A 19,258-nucleotide genomic window follows, 5' to 3' on the forward strand; every position below is an offset into this window, starting at 1 on the left:
TCTCCTCTGGCTAGTGGTGCTTACTTTCATGTATAAGCAGAAATCTTAGAGAAAACCTGTCTTGAGATCTTTGCTAGAGCACTTGAATCCTGTTTGCCACTTTTGGTTTTTACTGTTCCTTATGTGGAAAACATCTTAATTTTATTTGTCCTAACATTCATTATTAATAATAGCTTCTATAAATGTATGCACACTGCAATCTTGCCATGCTGCGGCAATAACTTGCACAGTTGTCCCTCCATTCTTCTCCCCCCTTCATCTTGTAGCCATAGCTGCATCCCAGGCTAACTAAAACTTTTCAGTTCAAGGAGGAGTAAAATTTCTCACCTTCTGGGAAGGTGCACTAACATTCTATTACTTCTTCCTGGAGGAAAAGAGAATTTCCTCAGCTTCTCTTGAAAACTTAACTGCTTAGCATGAAAAAATGTTCAGACTACTTAGGACCAGAGAAAAGTTGCTCATGCAGGAGAGGAATGCTGCTGTCAAAATTCCTGACCCTAGGACAGATGAGGCCATTTTTTATGCCCAGTGACCACCAAATGTCAAATGTGGAAGCGGTCTTTGGAGCAGAAGGCATGAGTTTAGTTTCCCCACTGCCTGGTGTCCGCATCTGCGTAGGGTGCAGCATCACATTTCCTCTCCTCCCATCTGATCTAGGGCTTTTAAGTCATTTTTGGAGAAGTATTTTGGGCTTGGTCAGGGTAGGGGAGAGGACCCCCAAACCTCAGCCTGGACAGGTCTATAGCTGAGATGTTCACCGAGAGCAGAGGAGGTGGTGTTGAGCTAAGGCCCCTTAGCCATAGCAGTTCACTGAGTGAAGTGAGCTCTGGCTGATTGAAATCTCTTTTGATCTTGGTTTGAAATAAGTGACCCGTTCTGCGTTAAGGGATTTGAGACCTCAGGTGTGACCGAAAGGGCCTCCCTCCACCTTGTCGTTAGCAGATGAAAGAGTCCTCTCTTCTTGCTTTGTTTCTGGTATGTGCTTGTTTGCTGGCTTTTTTGGAAAGGGTGCTGGAAGTCCTGTTGTGCTGTGCTGGTCTCCAGGCAGGCATCCCTCCTAGAGCCACCATGCCCAACACATGCCGATAGATGACACAACTGAATGCTCCAGTGCTGAGGTCTCTTTGTGGGTGTAATCATCAGCAAGTGAAGATTAAATTGCTTGCACACAGCAGACCTGGGAATAAAGCACAGGTCTCAGATTCTCTCATAGCCTCGTAAAGCTGCTTTTTTAAACTCCAATGTTCTGCTTAAGAACAGGATGCTTCAGAGAGTATCCGCAAAATGGTAAGTTTAGACAGATTTATTTTTATCCAACACATTTATTACGCAGCAATTGAGATTTGAGGGAAGGTATGGTCTACAAAAAAATATAAAAGCATCTTTAATAAATAAAAGGAGGATTTGGATTAAATATCCTTTTAAATAGAGGACTAGAAGCTTATACTGAGGGCTTTGAAACTCTATTGCTGCCACGTATACCCAGATAAAATCCAGAACAACAGTTCAAAAAAAAAAAAAAAAAGCCTATTAAAGTACATAATGGTCCAATCAACAAAAACTTGCCTTTTAAATTTTTTAAATTTTTGTTTTACAGTTCTGCATGTGTCATTTTTAAAATAAAAACAACTTTCGACAGCAGTCCAGCTTTTAGTTGGTGGAAATAAATATGCTTTGGAGATGAGTCCAAGGCAGAATTTCCATGCTGACGCTCCGTGGTGTAAGTGCCGGTAGTGGCGAGCCATGAAAACAAAACAAAAAAAAAAAACCAAAAAAACCAAAAAACCACGGCTGATTCACAGCCACATTACTTCAGATTAATGCCAGTGTCACTGGGTTTGGTTTGGTAAGTTTTATTTAGACATCGAGAGCAGGCTGCACCCCATTTCAAAGCTCCCAGTGTGATCCGTTAATGCTGGATTAGAAAGAACATTTGTTTAATGGCATTACAGCAGCATAGCGCGGTGGTGAATGTGGTCCATAATCTTTAACGTTGATCTATGCAAACTGTAATAACATCACAAGAAAATTAGTTCTCTGAGTGTGTTGGAAGAAGAACAAGTTGTTGGGAATCAGTTCATACAATGTACTGGAAGAGTTTCAATTCTTTTCATCGGGAGCGAAAGGCACCGTCACTTATAGGGCCCATGGAGGGCTTACGTACCCTTTGCCTTCTGCTCGTGCCCTTTCTGAAAATGAAGAGCTGAATTTCCCTATTAAATGTTCTAGTTTGAACTGGGGTATTAGTTTGAACTGGCAAGCAGTATCTCTGGTATCAGGCAAGACGAAACAAATTGTGCTGAGCATGTGCTGAGTTGATTTAAGGTTCAGTTCCAGGAGAAGCCAGTCATTTCAACTGTCTTTGGGTATTTAGTAAAGACTGTGGGTGTTTTGGGTTTTTTTAATATGACTTTGTGTAACGTGATGTGTATGTCCCTAAATCCTAATCTAGACAAAGCCAAACCATGCTGTGAAGACTGTTGGTATCTAGCTGTTAACTAACTGCAGAGGAAAAAAAATATAAAAAATGACTTTTTGCTTTGCTGTTTTTCCAGGTATATGACCTGACCCGTAAACAAGAAAGGGTCATTATTGGATCAGTGATAGGTGTAACCTGGCACAAATTAGTTTTCTAATAAGGTGCATTTCTTTATGCCTATCCCATGTTTCCTGTCTATTGATTATGGCTGAACAAGCAGAATTCAGTTTTAGTGTAATTCTGAAATGATGGTTTTCACACTAATATGTGTAGAGCTTGGCCAGTTCCTCATACAGCATAAACCAGTATGAGTCAGTATGGAATCACTTGTGCAGAAGTATGCTGATTTAAAACTTCTGTCAAAGGCAAAAATGCTACTAAAACAAGCAAAGCCTTTTGGGAGTAAAAAAAAAAAAAAAATTAAAACAAAAAAAATCACCCATCAACTGCTGTTTCTAACTATTTTTAAGGTTAATCTGGCTCCTGCTGCACTTACTCCATACACTTATTTATATTTGTAAGGCTTTACTCTTTAATTTTTACAGCTTTGGCCTTGTCTGACTGATTTATGAAGTGCTGGTGTAGATCTGCTACTTGCTGCATATCTCATGACCAGCAAAATAATAAGCCAGGTTAACGTTTACAGATCAGCATGATTTTTTTATTTGGTTCACCTGGAATAGTTCAGACATTAATGTTTTAAATGTTCTTCACATCCTGATATTTATTGGCTTAGGTAAGGTGTTTGGGGTTTTTATTTGTTTGCTTTCCTCAAGGTTTGTTGTTGGGGTTTTTTTTAATTAAATAAACTAAAACTTAGAGGATTCAAAGATGCTACTTGCAAGTCCTTTGGTCGCCATTAGCAGCTTAGAGCCTGGAAGATGCAGGCAGTAAAGTACTGAGCTCTGTTAGCGTCCCTATCCCCTTATCTTTGTCCTGTAGGCTGCAGGCTCTTTGGGCAAGGTGTCAATTGCTAGATGCCAAAATGGCCTAAATTTGAAATGCAAGATTTTTTTTTTTTTTTTTTTTAAAGGATTACTTTGTAATGCTAGCAGGAATTTCCATTTACTCTGCCCATAGCTTCTTGAGTTTCTTGTGGCAGCAAGAGGTGAGCTGGTGTTGCTTGTTCCAGGAAGCAACTTCTGCAGACTGACATTTAAGCAGAGCAACTTCTGTAATGTAACATTTAAGCAGTGTTAGAAAACAGAATATCTGCAAATAAAGGTTGCTTTGCCTGCACCAACTCATTTCCCCTTCTAGGACGATTTTTCACAAATTTGTGTGACTAATGCCAGACTCTGCACGGTGGTCAATTTTTGGAAGCTAAATCTTCATTGTATTTAAACCTTGTCCTGATGGAGCAGCTTTGGAAAGGAAAGGATGTTTGCTTTTCTGCCCTTTTGCATGTCACTGGAGACTTTGAGGTACACCTCAAAGCTAAGCTGACCTCTGACCAAACTTGGTAATGGTACCCTGTTATGCTCAAAAGGTGTGAGAGGGTCTTAACTAAGACTTCAGTTTCTAGGTGAGGAATGGTCTGCAGTGCTCCTTCTAGCTACGTTGCCACTTAAGAGACTGTAATTTGTTTGTGTTGGCTAAATGAAGCAGGTTGAACCAGAAAGTCAGAAGAAAATGGTGCCATAAATCCCTATTGAAACCCAAAGGTTATTCAGGTCCTAGAATCGGTTATTTTTTTTTACCCATAGATTGAAATAATTTCACATGTGATCACTTCTTTATTGCTTCCAATTAGGAACAATAGTGAATTCTTACAGTAGAAAAGAAATTATCCATCACCCAAGTGTTTTGAGGGATGGAGGAGTGCGCCTGATTCCTTATCTAAGTCTTGGAAGACCTTTGGTATTTTCCATTGTTACAAGGTTTCTTTCCCCTGACTTTGTTTTCTCCAAATGAATTGTTCCTATAAAGGAATTTAAACTCTGGATAATTATTGTTCTCTGTTCCAAAAGCTAATAAAAACAAAACTCAACAGTATGCAGTTGGAGGCCTATGGAAAAACTTGGGTGTAACACGCAAAGTAGAAAAACAAACTTTGCTGATGAGTCCAGGAAGCTACGATCACATTTTCCAGTTTTAACTGTATGTGTTGGTCCTAACTGGGAATGTTTCCTGTTAAACTGAATCTTTCCTCTCTATTTTATTTTGTAGTTGGTTTTTTATCAATAAACTGTGGACAGGAGGGGATAATAAATGTCAACGATACTTGTGTATGATCTCGAACACAGGGAAAGGATATATTTTTTGTAATATTTTGTAGGGATTCACGTTGCTTTGTGCTCTATAAGACTGGTAGGATTTGTTTGCTTGTTCCAGTAGCTGGCCAAAAGATTCTCTGGGAATGCTGTTAGTAAATGACCACATACCCTACAATGTGATATTTCAAATAGACCTGTTTCTTTGAATTCTGAGACTTTTCTTTCAGGCAACTCTTTTAAAGTGTACCTCCTTCCCTTCCGCTTTTCAACCTATACCTCTTCCTAGGTTCTCAGGGTGTGCTTTCTGATGTATCTGTTGCCTGTAAATGTTCTTCTGTAAAAGTTTTGATATCATTATTTTTTTCAGATTTTTTTGAGAAACTAAAATACATTTTTATTGCCAATTGTTTAGTAACAATTGAAGATTAGAGTTAGATTTGGCTGCTTATGGTAATCCAGATTTATGTGTGTTAACTGATATCAATGCTTTAATTTATTATAAAAGTGTTCAGAGCAGTTGGGATGGGTATGTGTCAATCAGTTCACCAGGTGAAAATCAAACCACCAAGGGAATCTTGTGTGTTTATCCTTTGTGTGTTTTATTACTCTTCATTTGAGCCCAGGGTAAGAATAACGTGTCGCTGCTCTAACCCTTTTGAAGAACTCCTTTATGTGAATTCTTCTTTAGGGTTTTTAAGGTTTCCTGTGGTGAATAGAAAGAACATCAAAAACTACATTCTGTGTGTTTGTTTGGGTTTTTTAATGGATTTTGTGTGTGTGCATGTGGTGGCTTAAGGTGGCATAGCTACTTATGGTTGTTCTTGTCAAGTAGAATTTGACCTGAGTTTATGAGGAGATCGATTACGTTCTTTTAAAGAGTTGAAGAAAAGTGGTGTTGTATACTTTTCTTATTGTTAGGTACTTTATATTCTGGAGAAGGCTGGTAATTTAATGAAAAGACTGTACCAATTCCTGAAGTGGTGTGAAGTGGTAGTACTGTGACTTCTAATCCTCTGAGAACGGGTAACTTTGTTGCAAAGACACCTTTAGGAATTCAGATTTGAGGACGCTGAAATACTCCCTTGCCTCAGAGGGATAATTCGACAGAAATGACAGGATTTCAGTCCAGTTCTGTGGTTCCAAGTTAATGGTGACTTTTGGTGCCGTTCCTCTCTGCAAAAAGGTCCCTGTGTGCCCATTGAAATGAGGGAGGCGGTCGAGACAAGATTATCCTGTCAAAAACGTATCCGCATCATTGAGAGGTAACGAAATCGCTGCCGGCGCAACGTGCGGTCCCTGCTTTGCGGCCAGTCGGATGCAGCCTTCTCCTGTGAAGTAGCAGGGTGCTACAGAGGGGTGAGACTTAAATCTTTCTTTTGCAAGTTTGAGGCTCAAATCCTGCAAAAGTGTCTTGTGTCAAGACTTTTCTTCCCATAGGTATCACAGATTTATGCTATGTGAGGACTGCTTGCGGCCCGCTCGAATGGGTTGTCTGTGTCCCTCACAGCATCCTTCTGGACAAGGTTGTCCAACTGTGGAATGAGCGGGTTTATAGTGCGCTGGGTGAAGAGCTGGCTGAAGGGCAGAGCTCAAAGGGGCATAGTGAATGGGGCTACCTCTGGCTGGCAACTGGTCACCAGCGGTGGTGCTCCTCAGGGTTCAGTCCTAGGGCCAGTTCTCTTCAATATATTTATCAACGATCTGAATGCAGGAATGGAATGCACCATTGGCAGGTTTGCTGATGATACCAAACTGGGTGATGCTGTTGACTGTCTTGAGGGACAGGGGGCCTTGCAGAGGGATCTAGATAGATTGGAGCATTGGGCTATGATTAATGGTATGAAATTTAACAAGCCCAAATGCCAGATTCTGCACCTCGGACGGAGTAACCAGTTGGGCACAAGTATAAATTGGGAGAGGAGTGGCTGGAGAGTGGCCCTACAGAAAGGGATCTGGGGGTGCTGGTTGACAGCAGGCTCAGCATGAGGCAGCGGTGTGCCCTGGCAGCCAAGAGGGCAAACCCCATCCTGGGGTGCATCAAACACAGCATAACCAGCCGGTCAGAAGAGGTGATTGTCCCGCTGTATTCAGTGTTGGTGCAGCCTTACCTTTTGAATATTGTGTGCAGTTCTGGGCCCCAGAATTTGAGGAGGATGCTGAGGTCCTTGAATGCATCCAGAGGAGGGCGACAAAGCTGGTGAAAGGAGCGGCCGAGGACTTTGGGCTTGTCTAGTTTGGAGAAAAGGAGGCTGAGGGGCAACCTCATGGCTCTCGACAGCTTCCTGAGGAGGGGAAGTGCAGAGGGAGGTGCTGATCTCTTCTCCCTGGTGTCCAGTGACAGGACGTGTGGGAATGGTTCAAAGCTGCGCCAGGGGAGGCTTAGGCTGGACATTAGGAAGCATTTCTTTACCGAGAGGGTAGTCAAACACTGGAACAGGCTTCCTAGAGAGGTGGTCGATGCCCCAAGCCTGTCAGTGTTTAAGAGGCATTTGGACAATGCCCTTAACAACATGCTTTAACTTTTGGTCAGCCCTGAAGTGGTCAAGCAGTTGGACTAGATGATCGTTGTAGGTCCCTTGCAACTGAAATAATCTATTCGAGTCTAGTCTATTATTTTCCTCCATATTTCTCTTCACTTCAGGTGTGGCATTTCACATAAGGAGTGAAAGGGTGAAGCGTACTGAATAGAAGGCCACATCAAGTGCCTTAGCATCTGGAAACAACTTGGCACTATGTTGGGGACACTACATGACTGACATAGCCCTTCCTCTTACACACACCTTCCAGCACAGCCTCTGTCCAAAGTTAGACAAGCTTCTCTGAGGCAGTTCTGTCTTTGCCGTTGTGTTCTCCAGTTATGATTGAAATGTTGGAAGATATTAAAAATAATCATCAGAGCTGGGATATTTGAGGAAGTGTCTTTGTTATTTTCTTGTTTATTTTTTTTTTATTTCGAGCCTTCATACATCAAGAAATGATGCTAGCAAGGCTCATCTCAGTCTTCTGTGAAGCAGTTTCCTTGCCAACCTGAAGTACCTTCTGGTGATGACACCAGGGACTGGAATTGGCTAATTACTTCAACAGCAATTAAGCAGCTCTGTTGTGGTGGGTTTTATTGCCCCCAACTGTTCTTTGAGAAAAATGTTCCTCCTGACATGTTACATTTCAGAAATTTGTTTACTGAAAGAGTGGTCAAGCATTGGAACAGGCTGCCCAGAGAGGTGGTGGAGTCACCATCCCTGGAGGTGTTCAAAAAACATGTAGACGTGTCACTGTGGGACATGGTTTAGTAGGCATGGTGGTGTTGGGTTGACGGTTGGACTGAGGATCTTAGAGATCCTTTCCAACCTTAATGATTCTATTCTAGTTTTACTTTCATTAAAGAATAATCCAGCCACCAAGCCAGGAAACCTGAAATTAGTTATTACTCTACCCTTAATTGGTTTAGTGGTGGACTTGGTAGTGTTAGGTTAATGGTTAGACTTGATGATCTTAAAGGTCTTTTCCAACCTAAATGATTCTATGATTCTATGAAGAGGAGTCAGTGACCTTGGGTAAATACTGATCGTTTTTACCACAACTGACTGCCAAGTCTATTGATAATGATTATTTCTGGGTCACAGGTGTTACTGCCTCTTCTCAGGTGGCCTGTTTTCCATGCTGGCAGCTGAGATACCTGTCAAAGGAACTCTTTTCTTTCTATTTTCTCTCTAAATATGGTATATGTGGGCTTAGTTGAGGAATGACCCTCTTGTCTGTTCCCGGTTTGGTTTACAGGTGCTGTTACTCTAAGGTGACTTAATGCAACAGCACCTTCTTTTGGATGGACTGTTTCTTTATGCAGTATTAACTAGCTCACCCAGTGTAACCCTAAGCTTTCTGTGAGGCAACATACCTTGTTCCGGAGTGACGTTGATTTAATTACATCTTTAAACCAATACAGCTGTGTTGAGCACTTCTGATTACACTGCAAGAACTTTTTGGCCATGGGGAAAAATTAATGCTAAATTTCTATAGGAATCCTCCTAGTTTCTTATTTTTTTTATACTGTAGATTTATTTTTCAGATTTTAATTTCCAACACTTTAACCGTATCAGCAATTATTGAGTTTTGTCAAATTGTTCAGTGAAAATCTGGTAAGCAGATTTGAGGACTATTTCTTTTTTTAATACTAAATACATAATGTCTTAAAATGGCACATGGAAGTTTGATCTTTTAGAAAGGAGTTGCTAATTCCAGTGATGTTTCCAAATCGGGAATAGCTACCAGGCAGGCTTTACATTGCGTGTGCCTACTCTTACTGAAATTAGCTAATGTAAAATGAAACCTGATAGGTTTTGTTAGAAAATAAAAGAATATGAGTTACACTGAGAAAAAATTTTGTTTGAGTCTTACACTGTCATATAAATAGTTGGTTTTTTTTTTTTTTTACCAGGTAGAAACATATTTTACTGTCTGAAATTCAAGTGGACAAAAAACTAGTAAGAAATTGCGCACATTCTGAATGCTATAGTACAATTTTTTTATATTGAAAAGAAATTTTGTCTTCTAAATAACTCACACTTCTATATACTCCTAAAAGATACCCGCTAAGAAAAAAAGGTGTAGGTTAAAAAAAGATCCCAGTAATCCAATGTGTTTGAATGGTGAATCTGTCACCAGATAACTTGTGCATGGAGATGAAAGCATCGTCCACGTGCCACCTGAGGAAGTCTGTGGAAGGGGATGCTTGTCACGTGAGAACTTCATGTCCTGCATGGCCAAGCATTTTTGGCAGCGCCCTTTCCCTTTCCTGCCGCTTTGAGCCCTGTGCTGCCTGGGAGGTTTCGCTCTGTTCCCCTTAGCAGCTGTGGATGGCAGTGACGCATCCTCTTGTTCCTGTCTGTCACCTGCAGTAAGTAGTGTTCTCGGGGGAAAAAAAAAAAATTCATCATTCTTTCCCTTTTGGTTCATAGTAACCCTGTAAGCTAGAAATTTGTAGGCAACTGGACAGGAACATGCTCAGAATTATGTAGTGTTAAACTATTGCCATTAGGTCAAAAAATTGATCTGTGGCTGCTTCTTTATATACCGGACCATAGCTTTGGTCAGACACAGCATGGTACAGAAATGCAGAACTCTGATTAAATAGTAAATGCTCCAGTACGGATGTTGTTATTGTTCAACAGGAATGCCTAAGAATATGCCAAGTATTGAACCGCATTGTAAAATGGGGGTAGATTTTCAAAGTCAGCCTGCAAAAAGTGTTAGTTGGCTATTAAAAATGTTCCTGGCTTTCGAAAGTACAGTTTTGTTGGCATTTGAGAGACGGGAAAAGTATTACGTATCCTGAGTCTGAAGATTATGAATAAGTAGATGTAAAAAAAAAAATAAAGCTGCAGAGTGACCTGACTTTTTCTGCATGTGTAGAGTAAGTGTCGACCTGTTTAATAACTTGTGCTCTAGCCACTGCTGTAGTGCAAATGTTTCTCAAAATGCAGAATTGCAAATTGCCATCAGACAAATGCAATGCATTGGGTTATTGAGATGATGATAGTTATTGGTGTGTTTTCCCTACAGATGAAGAGGAAAGCATTTATTTTTCATAAAAGCATGGTGTGCTATAAACATAATTACATACAGACATACAGCATAAGTTATATGAAATTACAGGACAAGCATTACGGAGGGATGTAATTTGCAAGGAAGTTGAATATTGATGAAAGATAGTTTTTCTTATGGGCAGCCTCCTCTGAGAGTATTAATTTAGTGTGCAGCTTCATTTTTAAATGAATAATAGATAAACAAAATAATGCTTGCTTTGCCGCATGCTTGTATTTTATTTATGTGTGCACACATGGTCCACTCTAATTAAGCACAGCTCTTTATGGTTTATTTATTTGTTCTAGAGAGGCTGCTTAGTATTTGAGAGAAACAGTAACGATGTGTCTGACCTTTGCAGTGGCTGTGTTATCGGTAAGATGGGTTTTGCAGGAGCCTGCAAGAACAGTTAAAATAGCAGCTTGATCTTTTTCTCCATTTGCTGGAACATGCTCAAGAGACCTGATAGCACAAGGAAAAACAAAAAAAACCAAACCAGTAAGTGGTTAAAGAGTATTTTCTTGTGTTTTTAGATCTCAGGAGGATGCTACTTGACAGGCTGAGTTAAAGGGTTCAAAACTTTGTTTCTTTGCTTTTTGTTGTGGTCTGTGTTTTATTACCAAACCACCAGGGTAGTATTTCACATGGTGAATAGTTGTTTGGTTGTTTGGGTTTTTTTAATGCCAGTGCAAAGAAATAAATGTAAATGGGGGTGGAGACCAGTCCAGGTTTTAAGTTTTACAGAGTATGGATAAGTGGGCATGACTTTCTTGTGCGGTGGTCTTGTAGTGGGATTTGGCGCTAAACTTCCTAAAAACACATCTGGTATGTACACGCAAATTTTATCACCTCTCCCTTTTTTCAGGCCTCTGCTTAATACAGATTCCCACCTCTTCTTAGAAAAGCATCCCCTGAGCCTGTGCCGTGGTGAGGAGCTCGGTGCTGGCAGTTCCACCCTGGCGCTCTTTCCTCCTCCTGCCTCTCCCTGGTGGGCTCCTCTCCCAGCTCCATGCTCTTGCCTGTTCTGCCTGCTGTGTGCACAGCTGCTGTCTGATGAGGCTCTCAGTTTTATTTCAGATGAAAGCAAAGATGAAAGAAAAAAAAAAAAAAAAGGGAGAGAAAGAGTTATTTGTTGCAAGCACTCATAGAATCATAGAATCGTTTAGGTTGGAAAAGACCTTTAAGATCATCCAGTCCAACCATTAACCTACACTACCAAGTCTACTCTAAGCCAATCAAGGGTAGACTAGACTAAACCATGTCCCGAAGTGCCACATCTACCCGTTTTTTGAACACTTAAATAGCATAGGTTTAAAAAAAAGCAGAAAAAGAAAGCAGGTATGGAGAAGCTGATGGACACCTGTGTATTCAGATGGTAATGTTCCTATATATAAAGCAATGGAAATTTATAAATATAACAAACATTTAAAGGATTTTGGTTGATCCAGGCATTTGTAGGTGGTACCAGTAAAGAACAATGTTTAACTGACTTCCCCATGAACATGACCATTTCTTACATTGTTCTTCTGTGGAAGCTCTGTGTATGCGTACATACAAAATTAATATTCTCATAATGGAAGATGCAATTTGTGCTCTATTCAGTCGCTCATGTTTTTGCTAATTAATCATTAATCATCTGCTGTTGGAACAGTATCTTTTTTCTTTAATTAGCCACTGGTACATGTTTGTTAGAAATCTGCCTGCAGAGCTCTTACAGTGCTGCAGTGTATGCCATATTTTTCTCTTAATCAGTAGGTAACTTTTCATAGTTTTTGCTTGCTTGCTTGTCTGTTTATCTTTACAAACGTAAAAATCTCCTTTCACCATACATGCATATATGGTAGTTACATCAAAGTAATAGTATGTTGCATAGGTTTTTACACCATGATACCTTTGAGGAAGAGCAGAGGTGGTTGTCTTGCAAAGGAATGCAAGCTAATGGTACATGCTGCTTCTGGCCAAACTGATTGGAGATAACAACTTTTCCCTCGCCGCCTTCCTCCATGCAGGAAATGCAGGATCATTAGGACTAGCTAGCCTTCTGGGCTTTTGGGTTTGGGGCTTGGGGTTTTTTTTGTTGTTTTGGGGTTTTTTTGTTTGTTTGTTTTTTCAGAAGGAGAATGGAGGCTTGAAGAACTGCTAAGTTCTCATTCACCTTCCTTCTTCTTGCAATGATTATTCTTTCTCTGTGTTGCATAATGAATTGTTTATAGCTCTCATATATAGCTGTCTTGCTTTTGAGGGTCTGCTGCAGATATATGTGAAAGATGGACAAAGCACGTAACCTCATTTTTGTGAGTGTCATGGGATAGGCTTAACTGCAGTAGCTGCAGAAAGCGGGGTGAAGTTTTGGTCCTTAACAGCCTACCTCTTATCATAGAAGTACCATTCAAAACAAACTAATTTAAAGCAGTCTAGGAGTTCTTGTCAACTGAGTGAGATCATCATCACAGATCTGTGGCAGGGGCTTTCCAGAGCTGAAGGCTGTCTTTTAACTTCATTGTTGGTTGTAGGCGTCATTGCTTCAGGAGAATCCCTGTGGTGTCAGGGATGTCGTAAACGTCCACCTTCTCCCCCTTTTGTCCCACATTTAAGTCCGAGAGCAGTCGGGCTGCAGTGTATTGCAGACACACATTCATTAGTCCACACTGGACTGCTTCAGTGAATGGACTGCTGGAGCTAGGGCAGCAAAAAGGAGGGGAGGGCGGGGAGGAAGATGTTTGTGTTTAAAATATCTGTGGAAAATAACTGCTGCACAAAACGAAATTTTTTTTTACTACCTGCTCTGTTACTTCTGGTAGTGTAAGTGAAGAGTTCTTGGCTTGGGCTTTAAATGACGTGCGTGGTTTGTGGGCCGTTTCTGAAGTACGCTGCTTGCGAAGCGAGAAGAAAATTGAAGCTAACAGGTACATCGATCCGCTGCGTTAGGGTTTCGTGTCTCGCAATGTAGCAGAGCTGCCAGTAAGACGCTCCATGGGAGACAAGGCCCTTTGGCAGGGATGGGGTTGCGCTGCGGACGCGGCCAGCTGAGAGCAGCCCTGCAGCCACCTCCTCTCCCCACTCGGAGCTGCCCAACAGCCGGACCCTCCTGCAGCTGTGGCAGGGATCAGCAGAATTACCCCGTGGCTGGCGAGGCAGGCAGTGCCTAATGCCACTCCCGACTGACCTGCAAGGGGAAGGGGGTTAAGCTGGGATAACGCTCCAGGCTCATCCTGGCAGCTGACAGCATCACCTCCGAGCCGTCTCCCTCCAGCTGGCTCCGGGAGAGCCAGAGCGGGAGCAGCTGAAGTTTAATGTGCACCTCAGACCTTACTTGACGGCAGCATGCAGCTCGCTAGTCGCTGCCGCGTTGCTAGGGCAACCCGCCTATTTATTCATGTATTTCCAACTTCAGTCTGATACGTCCCCTGCCCTGCCTTTGCTGGAGTGGTCTGTTTGGCACTCGGGCGTGCTTTGATAGGCTTCGAATGTATCTTGCGTAGCCAACTATTACTTATGCAGGGAAGACATCTTCCATCCCGCTACCTCAAGTTGCTAGAGAGAGGTCTGTCTTGGATTTTAGCATTTTAATTGGAGTGTATCTAGGCACGTCCATGCCCAGAAATTAAATATTGCGCTTTTTTGTGCTTTATGCTCTTAATGGAAGGGAGCGTTATATCAATGTTCTCTAGTGCTACTAGAGCAGTTTAAGCTCCATTCCCTTCTTACCCTGATATTCTCTTGCCTTTTTGAGGGCTTGTTTGAATGTATCTTCCTGTAAATATGGCCTAAATCTTCCTCTCAATTTTTTGTAAGCGTGAATTAGTTGTTCTGGCATGCATGAATAATGTAGCCTGCAGAATACATGCACTCTGACGGTATCTTTGATAATCTATGTACAAGTTAAACCACAAATTATAAGAGGCAGTAGAAAACTCATGTTGATGCTGTTTTGCAGCAAAGATGTCCTTTGAAATGTGGTCATTATCAGCAATAGAGGCTTTACTGTAAAAAGTGACCAGATATTTTTGTTTTTTTCCATTCAGCTGTCCCATTTCCTCCAAGTCACCGGCTCACAGCTAAGGAAGTGTTTGATAATGATGGAAAACCCCGTGTGGATATCTTAAAGGCACACCTTATGAAAGAAGGGAGACTGGAAGAGAGTGTTGCTTTGAGAATAATAACAGAGGGAGCTTCAATTCTCCGCCAGGAGAAAAATTTGCTGGACATAGATGCACCAGTCACAGGTTAGTATGGAGTTATGATGATGGAGGGGATGGTTGCTGGTTTGGGACACGTTAAGTAATGCATTGCTGTATGTGGCTTCCTAAGGAGCTGAAAGGAAGCTTGAAAATCATTTGTTCTCTTCAATACTTGATTCTCTCTTTGTCTGCTACCACCAGGACAATGGAGGCCATCAAGCAGGTTGTAAATTAGAGGAAAGGATCACCTCTGCTGAGCCCTTTCTGTTTCTAAGGCAGAGAACATTTTTAGTCTTTAGGAGAAGATCAGAAGAACTTTCTTGAACTTGAAAAGTTATCTGGCCTTTTGCACCAGGTATTAATTCCATAGTTTTATAGATGTCATTTACTGTAGTAGCACTGTTCAGACATACAGACAGCGTTGGGCTCTGAAGGAACAATGGTGTCAGAGTAAATGGAAATTTTAATTAAATGCTAAGGAAAATAGTGAGTGCAGCAAAAAGGAAAAAAAAATTAGCAGAATCCCAGTTTGTGTTGCCTGGGGGATTAATGAATTGTGCTGGTTGCAGAACCCATCCTGCCCTTGACTATCAAACACTACCACCCACTCATTAATCCTCAGGAAATGCTTTATACTTTGAATTTCCTTCTCTAATTATCTCCTGCCTCCGACTGCATTCTGAACTTATGAATGCATTTGCTTGCTTTAGTGTGCCTCCTCCCCTGTTTTGTTGTTGTTATCGGATATGAATGCACTTTTGGCAAGAAATCAATCTGTGGCATAGAAAGTTAGCTGTGGGGCAAAAGAGAACTAATTTCAGACAGTTTAAACGATGAAACCAAACCATAAAACCTGATTTAAGAAGGCAGGTCCTTTTGTCACTTTTGTTTCTGGAGAGCCCTGACAAAATTAAAAGAAATAGGTTCATCTGCTGCAGGAGAAGGGTTACCAGTCTTTATTATCAGTACTGGTAGCATTCACCAAAAACTACACAGAAGTAGCAAAACCTTTGCTTTCAGGAAATGTTCTCTGAAACTGAAAAGCATAGTGTCTGGACTAGAATGATGCACAAATTATTAAACCTTGTCATTTTAAAAATGATGTCCAAATAGAGGATTGTAGCTTAACCTGGAGAGGCAATGTGTATCATCTTTTACGTAATAATTAGCTTGACATGCTGCTGTACAATTCTGATGGAAAAGATGTCAATCATGTTGCAGCTCATGGATGAATAAAGGAAATAAGACAAAAGATCCCCCAAGTAGACTGAGAATAAAGTTCTACAGACATTTTCATTGGCACTTCAGGATAAATGGAAGAAGCTGTAGAGGTGCAATACCATTGTCCATGACCGAGTGGCAGACATGCAGAAATTCTACCTTTGTGTGGCCTTTGTCTCTTTTTTGAGTGTGATTTTTTTAAAAAATCCATTGCGAGATGTAGACTGTAGGAGAACAGGTCTGGTGTGCTGTGTCCCAACTGATTTCCATAAGTCCATGTTTAATGTTCTCTTTCGAATTTTTCTCTTTAAAAATTATTTCTTAAATGCTTTTGAAGGTATCGGAATTGTTCTGAACTATGTTTTGGAGATTAATCTCCTGAAGGTTACCCCATTGTATAACACTGGTATAATTTAAGTCTTTGATTCTTTCTTCAGTTGAGCCTACATCTTGCTTTGTTCCCGCTTTTGAAATTATTCTCCTGCAGTGATTATGATACTGCAGCATTCTTCAGGGTGGCTGGTAGCTGCTTTCTTTTAAGCTAGCGTAGGAAAGCTGGGCTCCTAATGCTTGTTAGTGGGGTAGCTGAGAAGTGCTAATGTTCTGTATGAACAAACATGAAAGCTGGAGTTATGAAAGTGATCATCAAAAGAAGGAAAAAAAATAAATTGTGAGGAGGAGGTTGGGAAAGCTTGTGAGGCGTGTTGTTGTGGGCCTGACAATTTTCTTTGTATGAGTAGTATGACAGCAGGTGACTGGATAAAGAGAATATCAATTGACCAATGATGTGGTGGAAGTGCAAGGTATACAGGCAATCAAATAACTATGGAGCAGAGGAAAGCTTTTTTCAAAGCTATGGAAGAACAAACAAAACAACTGATAGAGTGGAGAAGAAAATAAATTTTAGATTTTAGACATGGTACACAGTCTTGTTGAAGAGTGACAGTCATAAATATTAGTATGGCATCCTTTGTGGGAGGTGCATTCATCTTTTAGAAAAATATCCCTGTAGCTGGTTAGTGAGCTGGTGATCATCAAAAAGCAGAGAGGTGGAAGAGCTTAACTTTATAGGTAGGAGCACTGTGGATTAGTACAGTGGTATACTTGATAAAACTTTTCAAGTTTTTAAACATTTTTCTTAAAGCCTTGTGCACCCATCCCTCAGTTTGAAATTTCTCTTGTGTTTATTTTAATGGGTGTCCTGGTTTCGGCTGGGATAGAGTTAATTTTCTTCCTAGTAGCCGGCATAGTGCTGTGTTTAGGATTTAGTATGAGAATAATGTTGATAACACACTGATGGTTTAGTTGTTGCTAGGCAGTGCTTACACTAGTCAAGGACTCTTCAGCTTCTCGTGCTCTGCCAGGTGCACAAGAAGCTGGGAGGGGGCACAGCCAGGACAGCTGACCCAAACTGACCAAAGGGCTATTCCATACCATATGATGTCATGCTCAGTATATAAACTGGGGAGGTTGGCTGGGGGGCAGCGATCGCTGCTTGGGGGCTGGCTGGGCATCAGCCAGCAGGTGGTGAGTAATTGCATTGTGTGTCCCTTATTTTGTATATTCTTTCATAATTATTATTATTACTACTTTGTCTTCCTCTGCTGTCCTATTAAACTGATTTTATCTCAACCCAGAGGTTTTACTTCACCCCCCCAATTCTCTCCCCCATCCCACTATGGGGGGAGGGTGAGTGAGCGGCTGTGTGGTGCTTAGTTGCTGACTGGGATTAAACCATGACGAGGGGTGAGATAAATGTCCTCAGAAAAAATATCAGAGTTCTGTTTATAAGTAAAGTCATGTGAAATGAAGTGGGTACGTAGAAGACCTGGATTTGAAGGAGATGATGATTTGTATAATGGGGGGGAGGCATGCAAAGAGGCTTAACGTGAATGCACAATTCATTGTTTTACATTTATGTATAAAACTTACTCTGTGTCTGTGGTTAGCTGGGAGCTGTGATTGTCATTTTGAGTTAATACATTTTGTTTTCAAATTTGGCAAGGCTATAAGCCTTTTGAAGCATTGCTGATTAATTCATTGCTACCTTAGCTCAAATTCTCATTGTTTGCTACATACATATGTACATGCATGCATGCATAGTTTGCTGCAGTTCTGGCTTACAACCAAGGTGAGCTATTCCTGCAGTTGTTACACAGGGCTGCTGTTTGCTGGGTATGAATCTGAACAGAGCCTGAACAAAGAAGAGACTCCAAGTCCTCTGCTATCAGGACTCTTCCTGCATCTGGGAAGTGTTGCGGCAGCTTTGTCTTGACTTGTGAATGTGAGTTGGGAAGGATGGAGAGAATTGGGTCAAAAAAAGTGAGTGTATTGAGGGGAAGGCTGAAAGTAGGGATGAAAAGTGGTGATGGGGGCTGTTCAACAGACAACAAGGAGGTGGTTGAGACTGGCCACCTGCCCTGAAGACATAGAGGTGAAAAGCTTGGGAGACAAGGAAATGGCCAAGAGGCTGAGTCAGAGGTTGACAGAGGATGGCTGGGCAGGTGAAGCACGAAGATGAGCAAGAGGTTGACAGGGTATTGGGACTAGCTGGGCAAGGCCTGGCTGCAAAGTGACAGCTGTGGTAGAAGCAGTTACCAGTACAGACCTGTCTCATGACTGGCAGCAGTGAGGGGCTGGCAGAAGGGTTGTGGGGTCACTGTGTTTCCAGTGTGGGGAAGAAGCGAGCCAGGTACCCTGGGCTACCAGGATGCTTTCCAGGTGCCTGCAGCACCGTGGGGAATGCCCATGCCAGCCTTCACCCATCAGGCAATGGGCAGACAGCAAGGGGGCAGGGAGCCACCTTCCACAGATGGATTGTTCCCAACTTCTTCATCTGTACCCTCTTCTCTTGGAGGCATGTGGTCTTCATCTTGAGCTTGTGGGTTTAATGAGGTTGATCTACCCCACTAGACTACAGCTGTTCAGTGTTCAGAGGAAAGATGTCTCTATGGCAGCCTTAGAATTTCCAGTCCTGTTTTATGTTCATAACAGTATAGTGACACATGGAGAAATTGGCTCATTTCTAATTGTTTTTTTCTAGAAGGCTAAGGAAGTATATCTCTGAACCTCCCTGATGGTAATATTTACTGAAGTCACGCTCCAAAGAACAGTTGGGAATGCCAGATTTCGAATTGCCTGGGTAGCTTTATGTGGCCTTATTATATAGGTTCATTACTATACAGAGCAATTCTGGGCAAATGACACTACCCTTTGCATGATGATTGACTAATTACCTGCTTGGTTTTATGGGCCCTCACTTCCAGATCTAAAATCTGCAGTTCTTAAGTACTGAACACTCTTAACTGCATGCCAAGCATGTGTCCCTTTGACTTCAGTGCATGGGTAACTTTCTCTGTGCATGAGTATACGTGTATACCTCTGTATATTATAGAATTATCTACAAAATGGTAAGTTCTTCGGGTTTTTGAATGTGTTATGTCAGAAAACCAAATTTAGGTAAAGCCTTTGATGGCAATGTTGCCTTGCTTGGCTCCCAGTCTGTAAAATGGACCCTTTAGCTCACCTGTGTTTTGAAGACAGTAATTCACACGTCTTTTGAAGTGATGAAATACTGCTAT

The 19,258-nt window shown here is 41.5% G+C and overlaps 1 protein-coding gene across 2 annotated transcripts in view; it reads left to right on the forward strand.

Moving 5' to 3' along the window:
• The window catches only part of PPP3CA (protein phosphatase 3 catalytic subunit alpha), a 206,712-nt gene that overhangs the window by 72,767 nt on the left and 114,687 nt on the right, over positions 1 to 19,258 (forward strand). The window contains exon 2 of one of the 2 annotated variants that reach the window (XM_075709822.1): positions 14,301 to 14,501. In XM_075709822.1, the coding sequence (XP_075565937.1) occupies positions 14,301 to 14,501 (201 nt within the window). Of the gene's footprint in view, positions 1 to 14,300; positions 14,502 to 19,258 lie in introns of those variants that run through there. The other variant, XM_075709823.1, reaches the window with a different exon arrangement.

This window comes from Pelecanus crispus, chromosome 4 (genome assembly GCF_030463565.1).
Source record: "Pelecanus crispus isolate bPelCri1 chromosome 4, bPelCri1.pri, whole genome shotgun sequence".
NCBI lineage: Eukaryota > Metazoa > Chordata > Aves > Pelecaniformes > Pelecanidae > Pelecanus > Pelecanus crispus.